At 40.8% G+C, this 22,370-nt stretch overlaps 1 protein-coding gene across 2 annotated transcripts in view; it reads right to left on the bottom strand.

Moving 5' to 3' along the window:
* Nucleotides 1-22,370, bottom strand: part of LOC138290887 (SPARC-like protein 1) — a 221,440-nt gene that overhangs the window by 126,171 nt on the left and 72,899 nt on the right. For both annotated transcript variants that reach the window (XM_069230278.1, XM_069230279.1), the window contains 2 exons: nucleotides 18,887-19,005; nucleotides 4,707-4,827 (listed from right to left, as the gene is read on the bottom strand). In XM_069230278.1, coding sequence (XP_069086379.1) covers nucleotides 4,707-4,827; nucleotides 18,887-19,005 — 240 coding nt within the window. The remainder of the gene's footprint in view (nucleotides 1-4,706; nucleotides 4,828-18,886; nucleotides 19,006-22,370) is intronic.

The following is a 22,370-nucleotide window of genomic DNA, read 5'->3' as shown; positions in this document are numbered from 1 at the left end:
CTTTCTCTCACCAGGTGGAAGCTAACACGTTACCACCAATCGGCGAACCAGGACACTCTCTGCAAGCTGGAGATTGGGTGGTTGTCAAGAAGCACGTAAGAAAATCGTGTCTTGAGCCGCGTTGGAAAGGGCCATATCAAGTGATATTGACGACCACTACTGCTGTGAAGTGTGCCGGGGTTCCCAACTGGATACATGCCAGTCATACAAAAAGGGTAGCGTGTCCTGTTGAAGAGGAACTTGAAAATTCCGGTGCAGAAACCTCAAGAGGAGAAGTCTCAGAATCAGAGATCAGTCAAGAAGGATCTGAGACTACAGGAGAGCCCGCTGAGAACAGCCGTGTCCCTCAAACTATCAGTGAGTTCGAGAGAGGTGACGAAGTGCCAATCTCAGTGGAGGCAGCAGGAGAACAAAGTCAAGGAGAGGTTCTCCCAGAAGCAGACGAATACAATTCAGAAACTGAATACAGTATCGAACAAGGAGAGAGAAACGAAGAAGTGTCAAATTTAAATCAGAACGAATCAAGATCTGCCGAACGAGTTCCAAGCCTATCAGGAGAAAACACCATATTACCAGAGGAGGGTGCTGTCCAAGGTACTGAAGGAAAACGCCGAAGTAAGACGATCAGAGGTGACAATTGGCCAGAAAATTCACACTTTAGAATAAGAGAAATAGCAAATGAAACAATAATAGAGGAAAGCGATACCTCACGAGCAGACGATCTGAGTGAAGGAGAACAGCAAGGTGAACGAAGAATAAAAAGAAAAAGAATAGCAAACAGAAGATATACCGGTCCTGAATGGGCATACGCTACAACCGCTGAATGGCAACAAGAATTCTTAGCGTTCTGTTTTGATCGAGAAGTACCAGGCCAGTACTACGGTACCTGAAGAAAATACGACAAGAAAATTGAAAAGAAAGACATTGAAAATTGTGAAAGCTAATAAAAAATAAGAATCTTAGAGAAGGGAAAAAAAATTACCGGAAAGTGACATTAAACCTGGATTTGACTTATAGAAACCTGATTACGACAAGCTGCTAACCTGAATTGACGAAAAGGGTCATGGATTGAGTGAAGACGTTGTAAATTACGCAGAAAGAGTTTGCTACTCAGTGTTGATTGTTGATCTACTGTTTGATTCGATACAAACATGGCTTATAGTAACAAGGGAAGTTATGATAGGTGCTGTATGTGCAATAATGATTGTGGGAGTGATTGTAGGAATGCCATGGAGAGAGAGTGAAACTACTAATGCAACTTCAAAACCTGAGACAATAACTTAACATGCTTACTGTCTCCTGTAGAGAAAAGCTTTTTAGATCACACAGATGATAGACGCAAAGCATTAAAAGAAAGATTAGAAAAAGGTTTAGAAAAACGCACTTATGCAAATGATTATGCTTATACTGAAATTAAAACCCAAGGCAAGTTAGCTATAGATGCATTACACGTAGGTAGACTCTGTATATATAGACCAAAATCTGATCAAGATAATTTGTTTGTAGGAACGAGTGAATGTAGGCATGTGTTTTTGTTTCAGAGCAAATGGACCTTTATGTTAAATGGACAAGACCCAGCGATTCCTGGAATCTATTACATCTGTGGGTTAAATGTGTATTACCGTCTCCCTAAGGGATGGTATGGGACATGTTATTTGGGAATAATATTCCCAAAGATTTACCAGATTGATGACTTAAAACAACTACCTAAAACGTCTGAATTACAACATACCAGACAAAAACGAGAATCAGTGGCGGCTGTCATTGGTGATATATTTGGAGCTATAATCCCTTCAATAGGGGTTGTCTTAAATTCTATGAAGATTCAAAAGTTGTCTACTATTGTGGATAACATGCTGACAAATTTCACAGGAGCTATACTCCTGATGGATACAGAACTTGCTGCAGAAAGAGCTATGACTCTTCAAAACCTGCTTGCTTTAGACATTCTTTTAGCAAAGAGTGGAGGTGTGTGCAAAATGCTTAATGAGCGACATTGTTGCTCGTATATACCTGATAATAGTAAGAAAATTAGAAGCATGCTTACTAACCTGACTAGAGATAGTGCAGATTTGAAGGATCTAAAAGAACTTGGTGTTTGGGAGAAATTTGGAAAGGGAATTGCTCGAGTGGGAAGCTGGTTTACCAACATTTGGAATGGGGTACTTGCAAAAATCATGATGGGATTATTAATTGTTCTGATTTGTTTATTGGGATTTTGGGGAATATGCAAAATTAATGAAAAGGTGAAAAGAAATTTGGCTAACAGAACCAAAAGAAATGAAGAAAGTGAAAGAGAGAAAATGTTTAATGAAATATGGGAAAACTCACATAAAGGAAAAGATGTTGAAATGCACATTATGCGTAAGACAAAAAGTTAAAACATGGAAGATTTGTGATGACGAGCGTCATCAGAGGAGGGACTGAGAGAGCGTATTTTGATATTACATATTATAGACGTGAATGCTTATGTCTAACAATGCTGTATTAATAAAACATTCATTAAAAGCGTATTCATAAAAATGGAGAATCGTTCACATCTATAAACTAATGTCAACTGTAAGGAATAATCGTTTATAGTTTGCCTAACTGAGCACATTAAAACGTATAAAACTGCATTCATTAAACTCGTATGTCTTAAGTTAGCATGAGCCAAGCAGAAGCTGTGTAGCTCTCATATTAAAGCGTATTTTTCCTGTCTCTTCAGTGTGCAGAACTTGCAAACGACCATGACCCAGCTATTGTTCTCTCTGTATTAGTTCGAAACATCGGGACTTTTTCCCATCCGCATGCTAGCATCTTTTAGTATAAAATGATTGTGCTTCGAAACATTTGTAGATACTTCCAAGGACAATGAGACGAGGGAACGAGAACTTTTAACCTGAGACGTGTGCCAAGCTGATGAAGTAACCCCGGATATGCCACCTACGGAAGACTGATTATGAAGACCAATCAGAAGACGATATATTATCGAGAGATGACAAATGCATTACTTAATGTATAATTTGATAGGTTAACAATGATGGGGTGTATTGACTAACCAATAGAATTTTGGGGGAATGAATTACTAGAAAGGGATAAAAACCCATGACACAGGAAATAACGGTGCATTAGGTAGGGAATGATATTGATTACATCCCGAAACTCTGTCACACTATTCTGTGATTTGAGACTTAGACAAACCATCTTTGCCCATATTACTGCCCCTTACACTTTTCTCCTTGAGGAGAGTGTCTCTTGCCTCTAACTTAGATAGACTGACGGCGATCTGACTGATGTCCTGAAGACGAAGACTGATCCTGAATGCTGACTTAATCAGAGGAGGGTAATTATATAAATTGCTAATGAGAATTCATTTGCCTTTCTTTCTAGGTACCAACTGCTGTATGTTTTGATAGAGACCTTAGTTAGATGTTTTCCAAATTGGTGTTCAAAATTGTTTTGCATGACGCCCAACATGCTAATGCTAATTAGAGGTTAGACGAGGTATTCACTCTGACTGACAAACTGACGTGACTGACGTGGTGCTATGCTGAACTAGTATCTTAGAAAGTTCGATGTGTTAAAATCCGCTCATATCTATCTGATTATTCATGTTACTAATCTTTGCATTATCGAAAGCTTATTGCGGTTGCCATCTTATAATCGTGCTTACATGTTTATTGACTTTGAGATTAATGCCTTTGCTACTAGTTTTTAATCAATAGGGAATAAAACTTATTAACTCCATTAAGGTCTGGTTATTCATGACTGAAAGGTCATGGTTGCGCCAAATTTTCGTTAATGTCTAAAGTGAGAGATATTTTGATGTTAAACATTGACAATGTTATTGACCTATTGATTGATATTTTGATTAGTTATCTCGTCCTACGGTGTCTCACCACTGGGCCCAAAGATTAATTGGCCTAAAACGAGTCCTGATGTGTATAAATTGACATAGACGGACGCGTTAACAGTTCCACTGTGATGGGCCGCTTTGTAAGTGAGGCCCTCTGTGTCTCGAGCTGGGCTAGATTATCTCTGCTATTGGTACTAGTTCATAGAACAAAGTAAACGAGCACAACCATAATATTACTATCAAAAAGCAAAATAATTCGTTGTTCTATGGATATGGAAACAACTACCGTTTGTAAACTTTTAAAACACCTCAGATGCAATTATTTGGTTAAGCGAATCAGATGGGCAATTCGAAATTAGTGGGTTAGTCAATATTTTTCTCTGCACAAGTCCCGTTACACATGTAGATGTTGCAGAGTGCATGCGATATTTTCCTGGACCCTTAGCTGTATACTATTATGATGTAAGGCCACAGAGGTCCTGATTTGTGGTTCAAACCTCCAAATTACGTGGTATTTTCCCTTGTACAAACGATCTTCTCCATGGTAATGCTACACACAATAAAATATTGATCTTAAATAGCATAAAATTCTGATTTGCACGCAATGAAACACTGGATATTCCAAGGCGAGCTTATCACAGAAACTGTGCCTGTTCCACGGTGCATAAAATTGAATTTTGCGTTATATGCCAACATGACTTTTATCAAGGTTTTACCTGCTGAGACCTTATGTGTAAATGCACCTGAAATGGAATTAGCAGCAAATCTGTAATCGAGGCCCAAAAGCATTTAAACAATTAAATGATGAAAAATATGAAGAGTGGAAAACAATAACAAGGACGAGCTAAGACTGAAAGCATGATCTCACGTTTGCAGGACCCTCTGTAATCCAAATGTAAGTGACTTCCATTTTTTGATCCTTCCATTTGACATTTGGTACCGAACAGATGGCATTCACTATCGTAGGTCTTGTTATCAGTTCCACAAACCTGCAAGAATTTGAGAATTGTTTTTTTCTAAGTTCAACTTTATTGTTTTTCACACGTATCACATATGAACTGTTCTGAGAGAATTAAGAAAGTTTATTCCAACATCTGTATAATATAGTAATAATACAATTGTCTCAAATGTCCATTCTCAATTTCTGTGGATAAACTGCAGTATTAAACCTTTCTTAAAAATACTCAAGAGTCTTGTTGTATCATGAAGTTTGATTTTGAGGATATCATTTTCTCCAATTCTCAGTTTCTCCAAAGACCATGACCTTGCAAACAACTCTATTAATGCTACCATTTTAAACAAGCATTTGCAACGCAATAGGTCTCGCATTTGCTTGAGTTAAAGCTATTGGCTTTGTAAATGCATAACTACACTTTTCTTGACACATAACTTGGTCAACCCTGTGGCATAATTTGATCCTCTCTGCCACATAATTTCATTGGCCCTGGTTATAACTAAAGCAGTAAAGTAGGCCAATACACAACTAAGGTGTAGCGGTGTAGAGAAGTAGAGAGGTGCAGAGGTGTAGAGAGGGGTAGAGATAGAGGGAGAGGTGTAGAGGTAGAGATAGAGGGGTAGATGTAGAGAGAGGGAGGGGTAGAGCAAGGGGGGAAACAAAAGGGGGCAGCGAGAGAGGGAGGAAGGGGTAAAGAGAGGGAGGCGTAGAGAGAGAGGGAGGGTTAAAGGTGTAGAGAGGTGAAGGTGCAGAGAGGGAGAGGCAGAGGGACATGGAGAGGGAGAGAGGGAGTGTTAGAGGTAGAGAAAGAGCTAGAGTTAAAGGGAGAGAGGGAGAGGTAGAGAGAGAATTAGAGAGAGAGGTGGGCTCTGGCTGCAGGGCTGACAGTGGGTCTCGGAGTGAAGTCTGCTGAGGGAGGGTGGTTGTTCTCACAGGGTTCCCTGGGGCTGCTAAACCTCTGCCGGACCTCAGATGGGACAGTTTGGGTAGCTTCCTTCAGAGGCAATGACTGCACCACCAGGTTCTCCTACTGCTTCTTCCAGAAGCTCATGCCCCCCCTCCCAAAGGCTGAGGGGAGGTTTTTGGGCCCGTATCTATACTTTTTTAGCACTGCATTTGGGTCATTTTTTGACGAAAAACTACAAAATACAATTGTATTTTGTAGTTTTGCGCCGTTCTTGTGTAAAAAAATGACGCAAAGGCGGCACTAAAAAAGTTTAAGTACGGTCCTTGGTGTACTAAAAAACACAAAAGGCAATTTGAGTTATAAAGAGCAGAGTGGAGAAGCAGTGAAAACTCTCCCTGTGTCAGCTGACTTGCGTCTATGGCTGTGTTTCTAGATGGATTACATGCTGCAGTTCCCACTGCTGGCACATGTGCGATACAGGGAGTGGATCTGCTTTCCGCGCAGCTCCAGGAGAGAGAAGGCAGTTTATGGAGCATTCTCCGTGCATGTACTAAAGTTACCACAACTACATATGGGGAACATTGTAGGCAGAAACTGTATGCGTGTTAAGTATTGAGGCTTTCCACCAAAACAGTTTAGCCAGAGGTTGTATGGAACCTATTTGCATAGACCTAAATTACCCCATGCTACGGTTGTGCCCTGTCTGTTCCCTAAAATATCCAACTCAGGGTAAGAATAGGAGATTGGACCGTAAACCTAGGATGATGCCTTCTTTTAGTGTGATTCCCCTACTCCATTGCCGTAGATTCTCCCTTTTTAAAACTTGGCCAGCCCCTCAGCCGTTGGTCCAAAAAAAAAAACTTCTGTTTTTTTTTTTCTTTCTTTCTAATAATGGACATTTTCTACATATTCACACATGTAAGAACTAAAGTAGTGTGTATTGTGGCAGGCATTCCTTAGAAGCAGGGTCTGTTCCGGCCAGTACGTGGAAAGCCTTACCACAGATTGGTAATGGAGGAGTGCATATGGACGAGGTGTAACAGAAACACGATAAACTTAAGTAACTCTTTTGTAATTGCATTTATAAGGTGCTTACTACTCCTGATAAAGCGTAGAAGAGCTTTACGTCGGTATTCAGTTGAGAACCTGGAACATTGTCATACCGTATTGGAATACTGGTGAATCCGCTGCTTATTATCCATATGCTGTCCGTTTTTTTCATACACTTACTTAAGCACCAGCAGTGCACTGTTTTCTCACACATAGAATAGGTAAGCATCGCTGAGAGTGCACAGAATGAGTGCAGTAAAGATTCTTTTGCGCATAGCATTGGTATCACACAAGCCTTGAATATACAATCTGCTACACTGTGATGTATCAGAGAGTTATGTGGCATGCAAGGCAGCCTGACTGTGTTTCCCTGGTGGCTAAGAGAGCCAGGGGGCATGTGGTAATACGGGTGTGCGGGGCAGTGTGCTTGATAATACATGACTGCCAACAGCTCGAAAACACAGAGTGAAAGATATAAACACATGCTGCAAAGCGCTCCAACACCGTCAATCGAGTTCATGCTGTATAAAACTTCAAAGCGCCATGGCCGCCATGTGTGAAAGGGAGAGAAAAAATAATTTTAAGCATTATGAGGCGAGTTTTTGTGCTGCAAAAATTATAGTATGTTAACTGTAATACTCAGAAAAGCCCCTAAAGGACACCACAATAAAAGTTACATTTGTAAGAAACATGGGCATGTAGCCACATAGTTAGAAATGGGGGGCATAGCCACATGAAAAGAAAACGACAGAAAATAATGCAATGTAACCATTCATTTAGCCCCTAGAGGGGATAATACATTTAACATTTTCAGGGCTAGCGACCTACTGCAAGATATTACCAACAAGACCCTTAAAACACAAGTTATTCCCAGCTGTAAACAAAGGTTCCAGCCATGAGAGTGCTTAAAACGACACTGAATGGTAGAAGGGGTTATTATTTTGGGGTCCCCACTAACCTAATATGAGGACCCAGAGATGGTGTAGACAGAAAGAGCACATTGTTGTGAATGTGCTGAACGTGGTCCTATTGTCCTTGGACCACCACAGGCTGAGTTATGGGCTAAAATGTTTTGTAAAAGTAGTGCCCTGCATAGCATTATGGGACTAGTTTCCCGAGTGCAGAGAACATTGTAGTATTAGGTCTCCCGCTGTGTCGTGAGAGCCACTTTGAGGATTTCTCTGTTTGTAACATAACACATTTACAAATTATAATTGTTTTTTTAAAGCAATGGAGTGCAAAGAGAAGAGTCAAAAGTAAACAATGTGACAAGTGCTCCAATACCGCTGATGGAGTTCACGCTGTTCGCGCTGTGAGCACCATGGCTGTCATGGAGCACGAAGGGGAGAAACAAAACAAAATAATGTGACAAGCGCTCCAATACCGCTGATTGAGTTTACGCAGTGAGCGCCATGGCTGCCATGGCACACAAAGGGGAGAGATAAACGGAAAAAGTAGTTTGCCACGCCGAAGTATATTGCCAATCATGCAATTATCCATGTAATAAGGGGCAGTCTTGAAGGCGGTAACAAACCAGCCTCAAGGTAGGACAAATGTAAAGCATTTACCAATGACATCAAGATATTGTTAAAAGGCAAGCCTAGGAATGAATGAAAGTGATGGATGTGAGGTGGGCATGGTTAAAGCCCTCAGAATAGATTACAACAGGTTGAAAGGGAACTTGTGTGCTTGCCCTGAAAATGAGTGATGACAATAACTTGGAAAAGAAGAAAGAAATCTTGTAGGTAGAGGGGGCATTTATATTCACTCACATGGAACATAATAAACTACACATAGTCTGCATTAAAAAAACAGTGTGGTAATTCTGATGGGGCTATTAACTCCTGTTGCCCCAAATCCCGGAGTTACTAATACCCTTAAAAGATTGAAGGGAACCAAATCGAGGGACGACATAACAAGGCCCATGGGTTAGGCCCATCCTTTGCTACTCCTTAATGTACAGAGGTTTGTGAGAACTGAAAATGCACTGTTGATCAGAATAAACGCCAAGAGGATGAAAACAGTAGTTATGTTGAGATGCGACCGAAGTAGGAGACTATGGCCCTCATTAAAACATTGGCGGTATTGACTGCCTACCGCCACAGCGACGGCCGCCAACATACCGCCGCCGGGGCTACCAGCGGGCAACGCGTATTATGACCGCCAACCGTATTCTGCCAGAAATCTGGCGGAACACGGCCGACGGTCATGGCAGCTGTGGCAGTAAGGCGGCGCTGCTGACAGCAGCACCGCTGCACCAGCAAAACACCGCCGACCGTATCATGAGCAATGATACGGCATGGCAGTGTTTTGCTGGTGGACGCTGCTGTGGGATGGGGGGTTAGGGAGACCCCTATCAGTGCCAGTGAAGTGATTCCCTGGCACTAATAGTCCCTACCGCCATGGTTTTCGTGGCAGTAAGTTTGGCATGAAAACCATGGCAGTAGGCCGGGTCGTAATCCCGAGGGTGGGAATGTGACACCCTGGCAGTCGGTTTGTTAAAGTGGCGGTGTTGGATGGCAGTAACCGCCAGGGTCCAAATCCTATTTTGTTTACCGGCGGCCTGTTGCCGATATTACCGCCACTTTAAAACCGACCACCAGGGTTGTAATGAGGACCTATGAGTCTAATTATGAGTAGATCGTTAAATGCCTCCTGTGAATGCATGGGGAGGAATTGTGAGTTTGGTTATAACCCAACAATAGGAACATTTTGGCAGGCTAAACCTGCTGAAATTTAACTGGGGAAAACATGCAGTAATTACAGTATCATGCAGATTTTGGTGCTTTAAACACCCAATTCCGCATGTTATTCCCCAGAAACTCATAGCAGGTGTCATTTATCACCCCTGATACGAATTGAGGCGTTATTTATCCCGATAAATAATGACTTAACTCGTAAGCAGGCCCTATGTCATTTACTCCATATTGTTGATGTCTACACTTTCTGTCTGAGTTGCATCATATCCCATGACAGGAATCACTATGAAGCATGGGTTTAAAATGCCTTTAACATTCACATCTAAATATATTTAAGCCCAAAGAACAAGTCTAAATACTAAAGAACATTGGGATGTGATGTTAGGATTTCTGAATTATTGTAGTTTTGCAGCAGATGTAAGACAGTGACAAAAACACATATTCTTTCTTTCGGCAGTGCACTCATGGACTATGATTCACCAAAACTCAAGGGTCAGCAGAAGGGAAATTAATTAACCAATAATCTCCCAAAGATATCACAGCATTGTCACTTTAATCCACCCTTGGTACCTCACTACCCTTGTATTTAATGCTGAGGAGCCAGTGGAAGAAGAAAGACAGGCCTGGGCAAAATGAAAATGGCATACTTTCACATTACACATGTTACGCAAGATTTGCGAAATGACACTATTAGACCACATCATGTAATTACACACATTTGCTATAAGAGTTTATGACAAACAGAAATCCCCAACAAACATACCTGAATTGAGATGAAACACCATAGATTTGAAGCATGCATGGTGAGAATGACTAGCTCCAGCTTGGACAGCACAATAAGCCTGGGCAAATCTTCACAAAGTGTCCACTAGAGAAGACTGGACATCAAGGCTGACATAGGGATTGGGACATTGGGAAGAATCCCAGAGGGATTCCAAAGACAAAGCTTATGCCAAGAAATGAACCCCCCTTGAGGCCTTGCATAATGAGTTGAAACACAGTTGGTGCACACAAGAATAAATCCACCATTATATCCTATTCATCATCTCTGGATACAGGTTCATAGTTTTTATGTTTTTGTTATCCAGAAACTCGTCCACAAGAAAAACGTGTGTGTGGTCCCCATGATACATTTTCTGATAGGCACTGGGAAGATGGACATGTTTTCCAACAGCTCTGGAAATGGGTTTGTAACATTGCAATACGGAGGTCATCTGATGACTATGCCATCACCACATTGCTGGAATCTGGTAGAATCCTTGAAGTTTTCTAACTTTATTGCTGATGGGTCGCCTTAGTCACAAGCCATCTGCCACAAAGTTCTACTGCACATGTATGAATACTTGAATAAGACCAGCCACCGACAGGCTGACCACAGACGTGTATTCTAGAATGCTGTGGAGTTTTCAGAGGAGGAGTTAGGCGTTGGTTCCTGCAAGACTGTTCCTTAAAACTGCTGTGAGAGTCGCTCGACCAGCCCTGCCAATAGGAAGGGGAGTTCGCATCCTTGATGGAAGAACCAGAAAACAATGGCATCCTTTTTTTGACTAAAAAAAGAAAATCGTTTTCAATGCCTTAAGTGCCTAGTGCCACCAAAGGGTTGTTCATTAAGGTGATTTTTCATTGAATGAGAGCCTGATAATGTTTCTGTTGCACACACACACCACTCCATGGGCCAAAATGTTCAATATACTACCAAAGCGTACCCTGCAGCTAGAGGCAATGAGCTCAGTGCAACTTTCTCCTCTTCATTGTTCAAGATGAGTTGCTGAAAATCCTTAACAAAAGATGTAATGTATCACTGGTATAGGTCCTAGCACTGAAACAGAGGCTTTAGACAGCATGCTACCTGGTAGTATTCCCCTGGCAAACAGAAGAGTTTTAAAGCAAAGCAGCCTTAGAGAGAATCCCTTCATGCCCTAAGCTACGCTGTGTGAGGAGTATCTTCTCTCCTCTGTCTGTTTTACATCCCACTGTGTCCATCCGTTCCTGGATGCTGTCAGTTACTGGAGATGATGTCCCTGAGAAACTCAAGTCAACAGGTGAAATAACTTGCTATGAGATCCTCACCAAATAATTCAAGAGAGAAAAAAATGGGTTGACCCTATCTCCATACCAAATCGTTGCATCAGGTCATAGCCATTCTGCTATATGTATTCAAAAGAATGGCTAAGTGTAATAATTTTTAATACCCACTTGGCTATAAAACGTGTCCCTGATGGCAGACGTAATATCACATCAGCCTTTGATGCTGACTTCTTGACAAGAAAATAGTTGCTGATTTACCATGCCCATTTATTCATATTAGTCCTTGAGGACTAAAACATATTGCATGGAAATGAAGTGAAGCACAAAGGTAGGGAACTATATCAATAAACATATGACACCTTTTAAGCATATTGATAGATGAGATATGTCACGATGATCTATCATATTTTTCAGATCTCTGTCATAGTGCCAGCCATACCTCTTTCCGAGGTCTTTTAGATCCATCCACCAAATGCCTCTCTGTCCAAATTGAATTAACTCATGCATTTAATGTCATATCTCTGTGTGAGCTCCAGTATTGTTATTCTTCTGGAGGTTGGAGGTGGGCCACCAAAAGTGAAGTTGGCCACAGGGACTGTCTGGAGACTGCCCCAAGTGAGTTGGATGCAGAGCTAGGCTGAATGCCAGGCCCAAAAACCACCCTCCTATTGCATTCGGCTGAAGCTAAAGGCTGTGCACAGTGGGGGTTGGCCACCTGTGGTGGGGTTGGGCATATGCCCTAGCCAGGGGCCCAACTCTTTTTCCAACCCCTGTTGCACATGGCCAAAAGCTGTGGTCAGTGGGATAATTGGCTGAACAAGATAAAAAAAATCCCTGAAATGCATTAAAAACAAACAAAGGTTAAAGTGACGTTATAGTTAGGTATGGTAATAAGATCATAATTTATGTTAAAAACCTCCGAAATTCATTAAAAAAAGGTTAAAGTGGCATTATAGTTAGGTAAGGTAATACGACCTTAGCTTACATGTAAAAACACTTCATAAATTCATCAAAAAAGGTTAAAGTGATTGTAAGTTTCTTGGTTATGGGTTGAGAGGGTCTTCTCAAGCAACAACCACAATCCCAGTCAGGGTGAACCACAAAGTTACTAAATTAACCTGTGCTTAACCTTCTGGTAGCATGGCTCAAAAGCAGTCAGGCTTAACTCAGAAGCTCCTTTCTTAGTATTTATGTCGCACACAAATAATATTAAAGCGAAAACACAACACAAGAAAAATCCCACATCAATTAAGAAAAATAGAGAACATTTTATTAAATAATCTAATACCAAAAGAAATTAAATCTCATCAGTAGAAACAGAGTTATTAATTGTTAAAGCTGTTAACTCAGCACAACCCAGGGAGTCTAGTTGCACGAGAATGGGGCAAAGTCCAAAGTTGGCTGACTGCGACGCAATGGTTCTGATACACAAGATGGATTTGGCCTGGTCTCGGCTTACCTTCAGACTTAAAAGAAATTTTATGGAAAGTTCCAGAGAAGGTAAAGTTCAGCGTGACAAGCTGCTGACAGTGTCTGAAAAGGAGTCGTTGTTGGGGAACCACTGGAAAAAGCCGCAGTGAAGATTTCTACATTTAGCCACTTTTTTGATGAAGCTGCAAGCTGTAGCAGACGAAGGCTCCACAAGGCCGGCTCTTCTGAGAGGTCCCGCTTAACAGGATTCGCTGCTGCAAAAAAGAATGTGAAGGGAGCTGCTGTGAACTTGGGATGACCGGTGATGCACTTTTTGGCTGAACGACAAATAAGTAGATATTGGTCTTCTTTCAGTTCTCGGGCCACTTTTTAGTGACAATTTCTGGTTTTGGCTGGAGGAGCACCTTTAGCACCACTTATAACAGTCCAGGACTGGTTGAGCACCACTTGGGGGGGGTAAGCCCTCACTCCAGGCAGAGGCAAAGTACAGGCTTCAAGGACTTTAGCGCTTGTTATGTCACTGTAGCTCACAAAGTACGCCAGTCAACTATCCCTTGGAGTCACTCTGGTATTGTAGTCATGGGATCAAGCAGCAAGGCAGTCCTCTGGTAGCAGCAGGGCAGTTATCCGAGGTACAAAGCAGGCCTCAAGCAGCAGGGCATTCTGCTGATGAACAAGACAATCCTTCCATGGGTTCTCCGCAAATCGGGGAGTGTACTGCAGAAATGCTTTAAGGGTCCAATATTTACACCTGGTGCCGGCCTTTGGAGTAGGGTAGACCTTTGAACTACTTACACATCTGGGGCTAGAAATTTAGGCCCATATTTATACTTTTTTTGTGCTGCATTTGCGTCACTTTTTGACACAAAAGTGGCGCAAAATTTACAAAATACAATTATATTTTGTATGTTTGCGCCACTTTTGCTTGAAAAAATGACTCAAATGTGGTGCAAAAAAAGTATAAATATGGGCCTTAATTTCTTCCCCTGCCCAGGCTTCATATGTTCTAGGGTAACAAAAGGCTGGTGTCAGATTCCTTTGTGAGTTTGCTGGAGGTATCCCTTTGAAATGTAAGTGGGTCAGGAAAAGCTCCAACCCATCCATCCTGGAAGGATGGCCTATCCAGCCAACATCTAGTCCCCTTTGTCTGGGAGGAATACACAAAGGTTCAGCTGCCAATGATTCTCAATCCTTTGACCTAGGACACAGACTACAGGAACAAAATGGCTAGGACAAAGATGCTAACTTTCTAAAAGTGGCATTTTCAGAAAATCTGACAATCCATTAATGAGGATTTCAAATTACAATTCTTTTGAGGTAAAACATGATGCCATCCCAATCAAGTTAGCACTTTTTGAATGTAATAAGGAAACCCAATTTTATCACAGAAGTGAAAAACTAATTTGGGAGGTTTTCAATACCAGAGCATGAAAAGCTTAAAACACAGGTCATGCATTTGCCCCATAGGCTGTTTTGGGCATACTGTAGGAGTTATTTCTATTTATTAAAAAAGAAGGCTTAGGCCTGGCAAAAGGTTGCTTAACAGGGTGGGCTTATAATTGATACGGTCCCACTAATACTATTTAATTTACAGGTCTGGGTATGCGTAGTAACACTTTACTAGGGACTTATATGCACATTATTAAATATGCAAATTGGGTTTAAGCCACTTTTACCATGTTTAAATGAGCAAGCACATGCATTTTAGCATTAGTAAGCAGTGGTAGAGCGCATAAAGTCCTATTGCCAACCAAAATAAAATTTGAAAACATGAAGAATGGAGGCATAAAGTTTGGGGGGACCATTAAGAGAGGGCCAAGTCCAACAGCAATGTTATAGTTAGGTGTTGAAAAAATATAACAACTAATAGTTAAACAACAACAAATGCACTGAACTTCACCAGTTATAGTTTACTGAACTATCTATAGTTTGACTCTCCCGTGAAGTGTTTATGACTTCATATAATACATAATTCGTGACTTGTGAAATTACATAATTGATAACTACACACTGGTAACTAAGCAATCTTCTCGTCATTAGATGGTAAAATTATAAGTATGACAAAAGCTCAATTATTGACATCATAGAAACAAATAGTACAGCAGTGAATTTCTTTCACTAAACTGGGAACTTTGTGTAATTGAACTGAGATGGAGGGATAATCATGTGTAAGAGGCCAAGCTAGTTTACATTCATGAGCCCATTTCTTGCCCCTAAGTGTATGATGAAACGTTTTAAGGTAGATGATAAGCTTTCTCCCAAAGTTTGTGTGACAATTTGCCATCATTCATTTAGGGAAAGATAACCAATATTTGTGATCTCATTGAAAACGAAAACATTCAAATGCATAATAATGTTCCCTGGCTTCCCTCCAAGGCAGAATATTAAAGTTATGTTTTCAGATGTCACACCACAATCTTTCTCAAACCAGTGATGGCAAGATTAACGTTGAAAGGAAGACCTTCGGTTCATCACAAAACCCCTGACAAACCTGTATTCTCAAACAGGTAGTCTCTGTATAGACAGATTCATTTTCAGATATTCAAGACTCTTCCCACAAGATTAAATCGGAACTGCTGAATGGAAAAATGCAGTGGTCATCCTCTCTTAAGAAAGCCATCACTAGATCCGAAGAAGTTTCCAAATAATTTCACTGCTGCCATGCACCTTTATCCATGTTGTACATGATGTGATGGGCCAAAATTATAGCTTTGTGGAAAACTTAGGGCTCTTTCCTGTGGATTTAAGGACCAGCCCCAGCAGTAGGTTAGCCTTTCAGTCTGTGTGGAGAGAAGACCTACTTGAATCAGGGGATGCATCATGAGGTGGATGAAAAAGATGAGGAACAGCATATTTTACTCTATCAGTTGGCAGATGTCAAAACTACTGACAACTATCTACTATTTGGGAGACTCTATAACATTGGCTGTCAGGGGCTTGTTTTTGAGGATTTTAGATATTTCCCCTTAAGCATGTAATGTCTCAGGATGCCCACTCCATTATTGTGTACATCCTGGCTCTTTTTTGGAACCTCTGCTGTTTCACTTCGATTTTCAGTGGCTGGCAACACTCCTGTACATAAGGCAATATTCCTATCTGTATGCTGATGATACTCAATTTATATTTAGTGTCTTCAGGGCGATTGGGATTAGTAGCTCCTAAATCCAATCTGTTGTTTCTCATTCTATTCATAAATTGTAAATAGTTGGATGTCGAGAAAAAAAATGAAAGTTGAAACTCACTAAGACAGAGGTCTCACTAACATCCCCAGAGATTCCTCCATCTTTTGCATTAGTCTAGCTGGAAATCATTGGCTTTAAGCTCAGTTCAGCAACAGTAGTGCAAAACACAGGGTTTATCCTGAACTCCATGTTGACTATGGATGCTACAGTCTCCCCTGTGTCAAGAGTATGCTTCTACCACCTGAGGTACATCAGCAGAATTCTCCTATTTATCAACTCTCAACTCCATGTGTCTCTAATCAATGCCTTTATTAATTAATGAGAAACATGAAAAAAGTGGCAACGAATTAAATTAATTAATTTCAGCTACTGGTCATTTTTCTGGGCTATAATCCAGTCCATCATGCCACCTTAGACAGAAACTAGACATATACAAATCAGGCTTCATCCTGTTCTAGAAGGAACAGTGCCTCCCAAACTGCCAGCCAAGACCCATTGAATGAGAACACAAGCAACCTAGAAAGATTTTTGCTTACTCATTCAGCATATTCCATCTGGGCTAGACTTAGAAAGAGTTTTTACTGGGCTGCCCCAGAAATTGTTCTAAATCAACTACATCTGGTGTAATACATAGGACCATAGCTCCAGCACTTTAATAGTGATCCACTGGTGCCCTGTTTGCTATAGAGCTGAGTTTAAGGCTCCTACAATTTTTCACAAAGTTAATGCCTACAAATGCCAGAATTTAGTGCACCAATATACTGTTAGCACCTAAAGGTCTGCAAATGTAACAAGACTGAGGGCCTGAATATAAAAAGTTAGCACCGCCTTTGCATCATTTTGTGACTCAAAAGCGGCATGGAGTAAACTTACAAAATATAATAAGATTTTGTAAGTTTACGCCTCTTTTGCTTCAATAAATGACACAAAGGCGACATAACTTTTTGTAAATTAGGCCCTGAGTGTCCCGAAAAATGACCTTGTTAGAACAGGAGCTAGATTCTTTTCAGAGGCTGCTGGGATGTTCTGGAACTCATTCTCCCTTCCATGTCTTAATAAGACTTCAGTAGTTCGGTACTCTTGTGTGGTACCAGAATATCATGGCGTGACAAGAGTATTGTGTCTTAAATACCTTTCACAAAAAAATTGCTCCATTGGAATTAATTTAGAAAATCTATATCCAATGGCACAATATTTTTGTAAAAAATATTTGTCATGATATTTAAATAAGACAATATTTTTGCTATCGATTTTCTGACATAAGTTCTGGAACTCAATAAAAACGTGCTTATTTCCTCATTTGTAATTTGTAGTTTTATGTTGTGTTGTGCTGGTTTGTTAGTCTCATTATCACCACAATGTCCATGTGTGAATTCATTACAAATTATAAATTGCATGACATAACTACACAACCTTCCACTCCAAAGAAAAGTGCGTGATTGACTGAGACTTGGTGAATGTTGGTTTTATTTTAACCTTTTTGATAGTACTGATTTTGAAAAACAAAACTGAAGTTCTATTCATACTTTTTAATGTTTTACAGTTCTAGTTTCCCAGTAAAAGGGAATTTCCAAGAGAAAGAAAGAGAGAGAGAGAACAAGAGTATATGGGAGAGTGATGGTCTAGGTAATGCTGCCAATAAAATCAAGTGTAACACAAGTATGGAAATCACTGTCAGAGATTCTGATGCCAGGTATCTTCTCAAGTGGTGGGCAACCAGGGAAATCTAGTGCCAGGGGAGACGGTGGCCCTGAGTCACAAACTGGATTTTGTAGTATGTTTTATCGCACTGCAAAACATATAGTACAAAGTGTTATTCACAATTTTCACTATTGAAATAACTTACACTTTTGGGCATGTTTACTTCTTTTAAGTATTGAGAAACTGCACTCTTGTAGCAGCTTATGCCTTTCAAATAAGTCCCTACATCCATTATTTCTATCGGAGTGTGTTGCAGTACCAGTGGTTAGCCATGTGTAGTGCTGTACTTAGTATGAAAGCGTAAGGTAATACTAAAGTAAAGTTTGTAAATACCCAAAGGTAAGAAACTTACTCAAAAGTGTAAACTTACTCAAAACTACGTTACCATTGTGTATTAGGTCCCAAGTGAGTACTCTGGTGTCCTAGTTGTTTTCAGACAAGTCTTGGTCCATCAATTGCTGTGTGTACTTGCTTTCTGTTTTCATACTGTTATGAAACCATTTTCTCTTTTTAACAAAGTTGCACATTAAAGCATCAAAAGATCATGAATTTGCCAGAAAGAGAAAATACTAAGATATAAACTACTTCAACAGTTTAAAAAATCCTTGGTGACTTACCTAGAACAAAAGTGCTACAGTAATGGTTAAGACGATTTCTACATGATATTTACAATTACATTAACTACTTCTTACAGGGGAAGAGACTGCTACAGATCACTTTGGAAACAATGTAGTCATCTAGTTTATAAAAGGATGCATTTCAAATCAATATTTAACACAGCTTGATCCTGTACCTGAAAGATCTGACTAGCAGATAATGTGAACAGTGTTGAAGCCACAGATTTTTTTTTTTTTGGTAAGCAAGCTCATTCATAACTTGTTGGTGAATTATTGTCAGTTTATAACAAATAGCTACGAGAAAATGACAGTGATAACATATCATGGTAAAATGTGCATGCATCTTCTAAATTGCTGACTTCCTAGTTCCAGAAGAAAAAACATACTTTCAGCCATTCCACCACCTAAAATTAGATCAATTCCTGAAATGCGAGGGGTACTCCAATTCATGTTATAGGCTGTACAGCAGCACACTTACTTGATCAAATTTGATGGTCTGAGGGCAGGAAATGATATCCTGACAGGCACATGTTGGTGTTCCTTTTTCATCTTTCTCACATATCTTTCCTCGTTTGCAACGGAAGTTCTGACAAGGATCTGTTGCAGAAGTAAAATTAAGATTAGGTACAGTGAACGTTTCAAACAATAGTGTGGCACCATGAGATCTTCAACATTCTGCATCATAACTGTAAATGCTGCCAAACAGGAGTTTCGTTGGGAAAATATAGTCGGAACATACAAACTTTAATATATGTTCTTCTACGTCATAATGGCACATAATTTAGAACGTGGAATTGCAACAAAAACCCTATATAGGTGAGTCTGTGCATTCAATTTCTCAGTGGTATTGGAGTCAGTGGAACTGAATAACATAGTAAGGTTATAGGAAGCGAAAACTCTCCTGGTGAAGGTCTGTTTACATATTTGATTAAACGTTGTGGTGATTCACATAAAATCCCTGCTGCAAAATCATGAGCATGTGCATTGATGCACAGATAGCTATGTGCTTGTTGTAAGACACTCCACCATATGAAGCCCTAACACTTGACTCATAAATCCTCGAGGTTAGTGCCTGAGCTGCAGAAAACACAGCTCAGAACCGAGAAAGGCAACCACTCCATGTGAACACGATTTCCGAAACTTTTCATTTTAGGCACATTTGAATGTTTAGATTACATTGGGTAATTCCATTACTCTGAATTATTGCTCCTTGCCCAAGACCTTATTTTTGAGAGAGGCCCTGTCGCTGAAGCAGCTACTTCCAAAGCACAATCAAGCTTTTTTACTCAAATAATGAAGCCCTTCCCACAATATCTCTGATAAAATACCAAGGGCCTGGCACCTTGCTGCGCTGTGCTGCATCACAGAGAAAGTGCAGGAATGCAGTGTATTTACCTTTTCCTTGCACTGGTTTCATACTGGCACCCTAGTGCCAATGCAGGCACCCTTGCATCATGGTGCAAGGGTGTCACGCTTGTAAGGAGGATTGTTTTTGCGCAGGAAGGGGCATCTTTCTGCAGAAAAACAATCTCCTAATGCATAAGTAATGAGGAGAAATTAAGATATTTCTCCTAGTCACGCCTCACCTGGGGAGACAAAGGTTTTCGGCTCATTCCCAGGTCTACCACTTCTGTTAAATCTGGTAATGCGTAAACATCCATGTATATTGCATGTTAACACCCATGCAACACCCATGGAATGCATCCCTGGGGCAGAGTAAGGCAACAAAATGATTTGCACTTCTTTGCTTTACTCGAGATTTAAGAATCCACTCAGTGACACGCAGGAAGGCCTTCCGTGGATTCACAAATCTTATTTTGGGCTTGTGCCATACTCGCACCATATTCCCTATTACAAGAGTGACACAAGAGGGCTCATAAATATGCCTCCAGGAGTCCAGTGTATGACCAGAGGAGGTAGGGTAGAAAAGGCCAAGGAAGAAGAGCACGAAATCAGCTTAATGGGATTACCCAATGTAATCTAATCGTTAGTCTTCATCCTTCCTCCATGTCTCCGCACTTGTTTTGAGTGTTATCTAGGCAAAATGCAACATCAGGAATAAAACTAAAAGAACACTAAACATGTAACATGCAATGTGCCTACATAAACAGTCTTAATTTACCCACCTTTTAATACCAAAGACAATATACTCACACTAAGCTACACTTGTTATTGTGAACCTAAGTTCAAATGGTAAAGGATCACAAAAATAAAAGAAGCAGCCTAAGTGACTGCAACATAAATGGCATTAACTGAGACACTTTGCATCTCTGTCCAAGAACCAGCAATGCCTGTGGTGAAACATACTTGAATGTCTCCTTGTAATTCTTGATGGCTAGATCATAAGCTGGAGAAATTGTAGGTTTGATCCACCTACTAATAGATCATGAAGCAGGTTCTGTCAACAGATGAACGGGACCGAAAGTCACAAACAAGTTGCTATAATAATGCACAGAAGCTGTGTGTTCTAAAAAGATAGAAAGGCAACAAACATCCGATGAATGCAAGGCTTCCTCTTTAGAAGAAACAGGATTTGTGTGAAAAACTGGAGGAACCACCTCCAAATGTGTGAAATGTACTGAAAACTGTTGGGCCTGTCTTTTTTGGTGTGGTATGCCCCTAACATTTTTGCCTTCTACCCTCCTGTTTGCTAACCTGGTTTTTACAGCCTTTAGGAATGTGCACATCACCACTGCTAAGCAGTGCTAACATCCTTGTGCTCTCACATTAAAACATGGCAAAATTGGCTTATACCAAATTGGCATACTTAATTAACTTGTAGATTCCCATTAAAGTGGTGCGACCTGTACCCAGGGCCTTTAGACTAAATGCAGCACTGATTGTGTCAACCACTTAAGTAGCACTTGAAACAAGTCCCAGGTCCATCATTGCAGCCTCTGTGTTGGCAGTTTTTAAACTGTCATGTCATCCTGTCAAAATAAAAAATTTTACTGGCCACAAACTTCCTTTTTAATACTGATACATAACCTCTAGTGCAGGAGACTGACAGCCCAGATTACAGGGTGTGGTTTATTCAAAAAGTAGGACTACTACTTTTAAGTTTTGCATGTCCTGACAGTGAAAAACCCTTAAATTCCTTCTTCGCTGCTGCAAGGCTTGCCTTTCCCTAGGATAACATTGGAGAGACCTTATTACATTCAATGCATAATAATTTCCAAATGGGAGCAGGTGACCAGTTCATGTGTGGTGTATTTGGAATTGTAATGAAAACTCCTCTTTAATGGTGAAGTCAGATTTGAAACTACAACTTAGAAAATGCCACTTTAAGAAAATTGGCCTCCTCTTGCCTTAGACATTTAGGCCTCAATATGAGAATAGCGGTAAACAACCCTCTGCCGGCGATGGCGGAAACTACTGCCAACAGTCAGGCGGTCTGGGGCCCCAAATTATGAACCGCCTGAAAAACAGGCAGCCTGAAAACCACTCACCGCCAGCAGAGAAGTGCGACAACGACAGCAGAGGCCACCCACAGGCTGACGGAAAGGCCCTACCCGCCCATCAAATAATGAAGCACTAGACTGCCGTCAGTTCCGGGGCGGGAACAACCACCACGCAAAGTCAGGCAGAAACAAACCAAATATAAGGAAACACATAACACACCGAAGCAGACATGGAGAAAGAGTTGCAAATCATGCCGGTCCTGTCCTTGCCCTATACCTCCAAGATCGAGACCGCCAACGAAGGTGATGACGGTAAGTACTGCAACCTACTAAACAAGGGATGAAAGGGTACAGTAACATACCCACCCACTCCACCCACCCCGCAACGCACCCACAGCCCCTCACAACAGCACAAGCCATACACCCGAGAGCAAGAGGTAATTACCCGACACAAGGCCAAGACAACCTGCCCAAAGTACACACATGTGCACAACACCCCCATAAAGAAACGATGAACCATGGATCCAGAGTGTGCCAAAACCAACACTGGACACACAAATT

The sequence above is a fragment of the Pleurodeles waltl genome, chromosome 1_1, assembly GCF_031143425.1.
Source record: "Pleurodeles waltl isolate 20211129_DDA chromosome 1_1, aPleWal1.hap1.20221129, whole genome shotgun sequence".
NCBI lineage: Eukaryota > Metazoa > Chordata > Amphibia > Caudata > Salamandridae > Pleurodeles > Pleurodeles waltl.
This window is presented reverse-complemented; position numbering and strand designations above follow the sequence as displayed.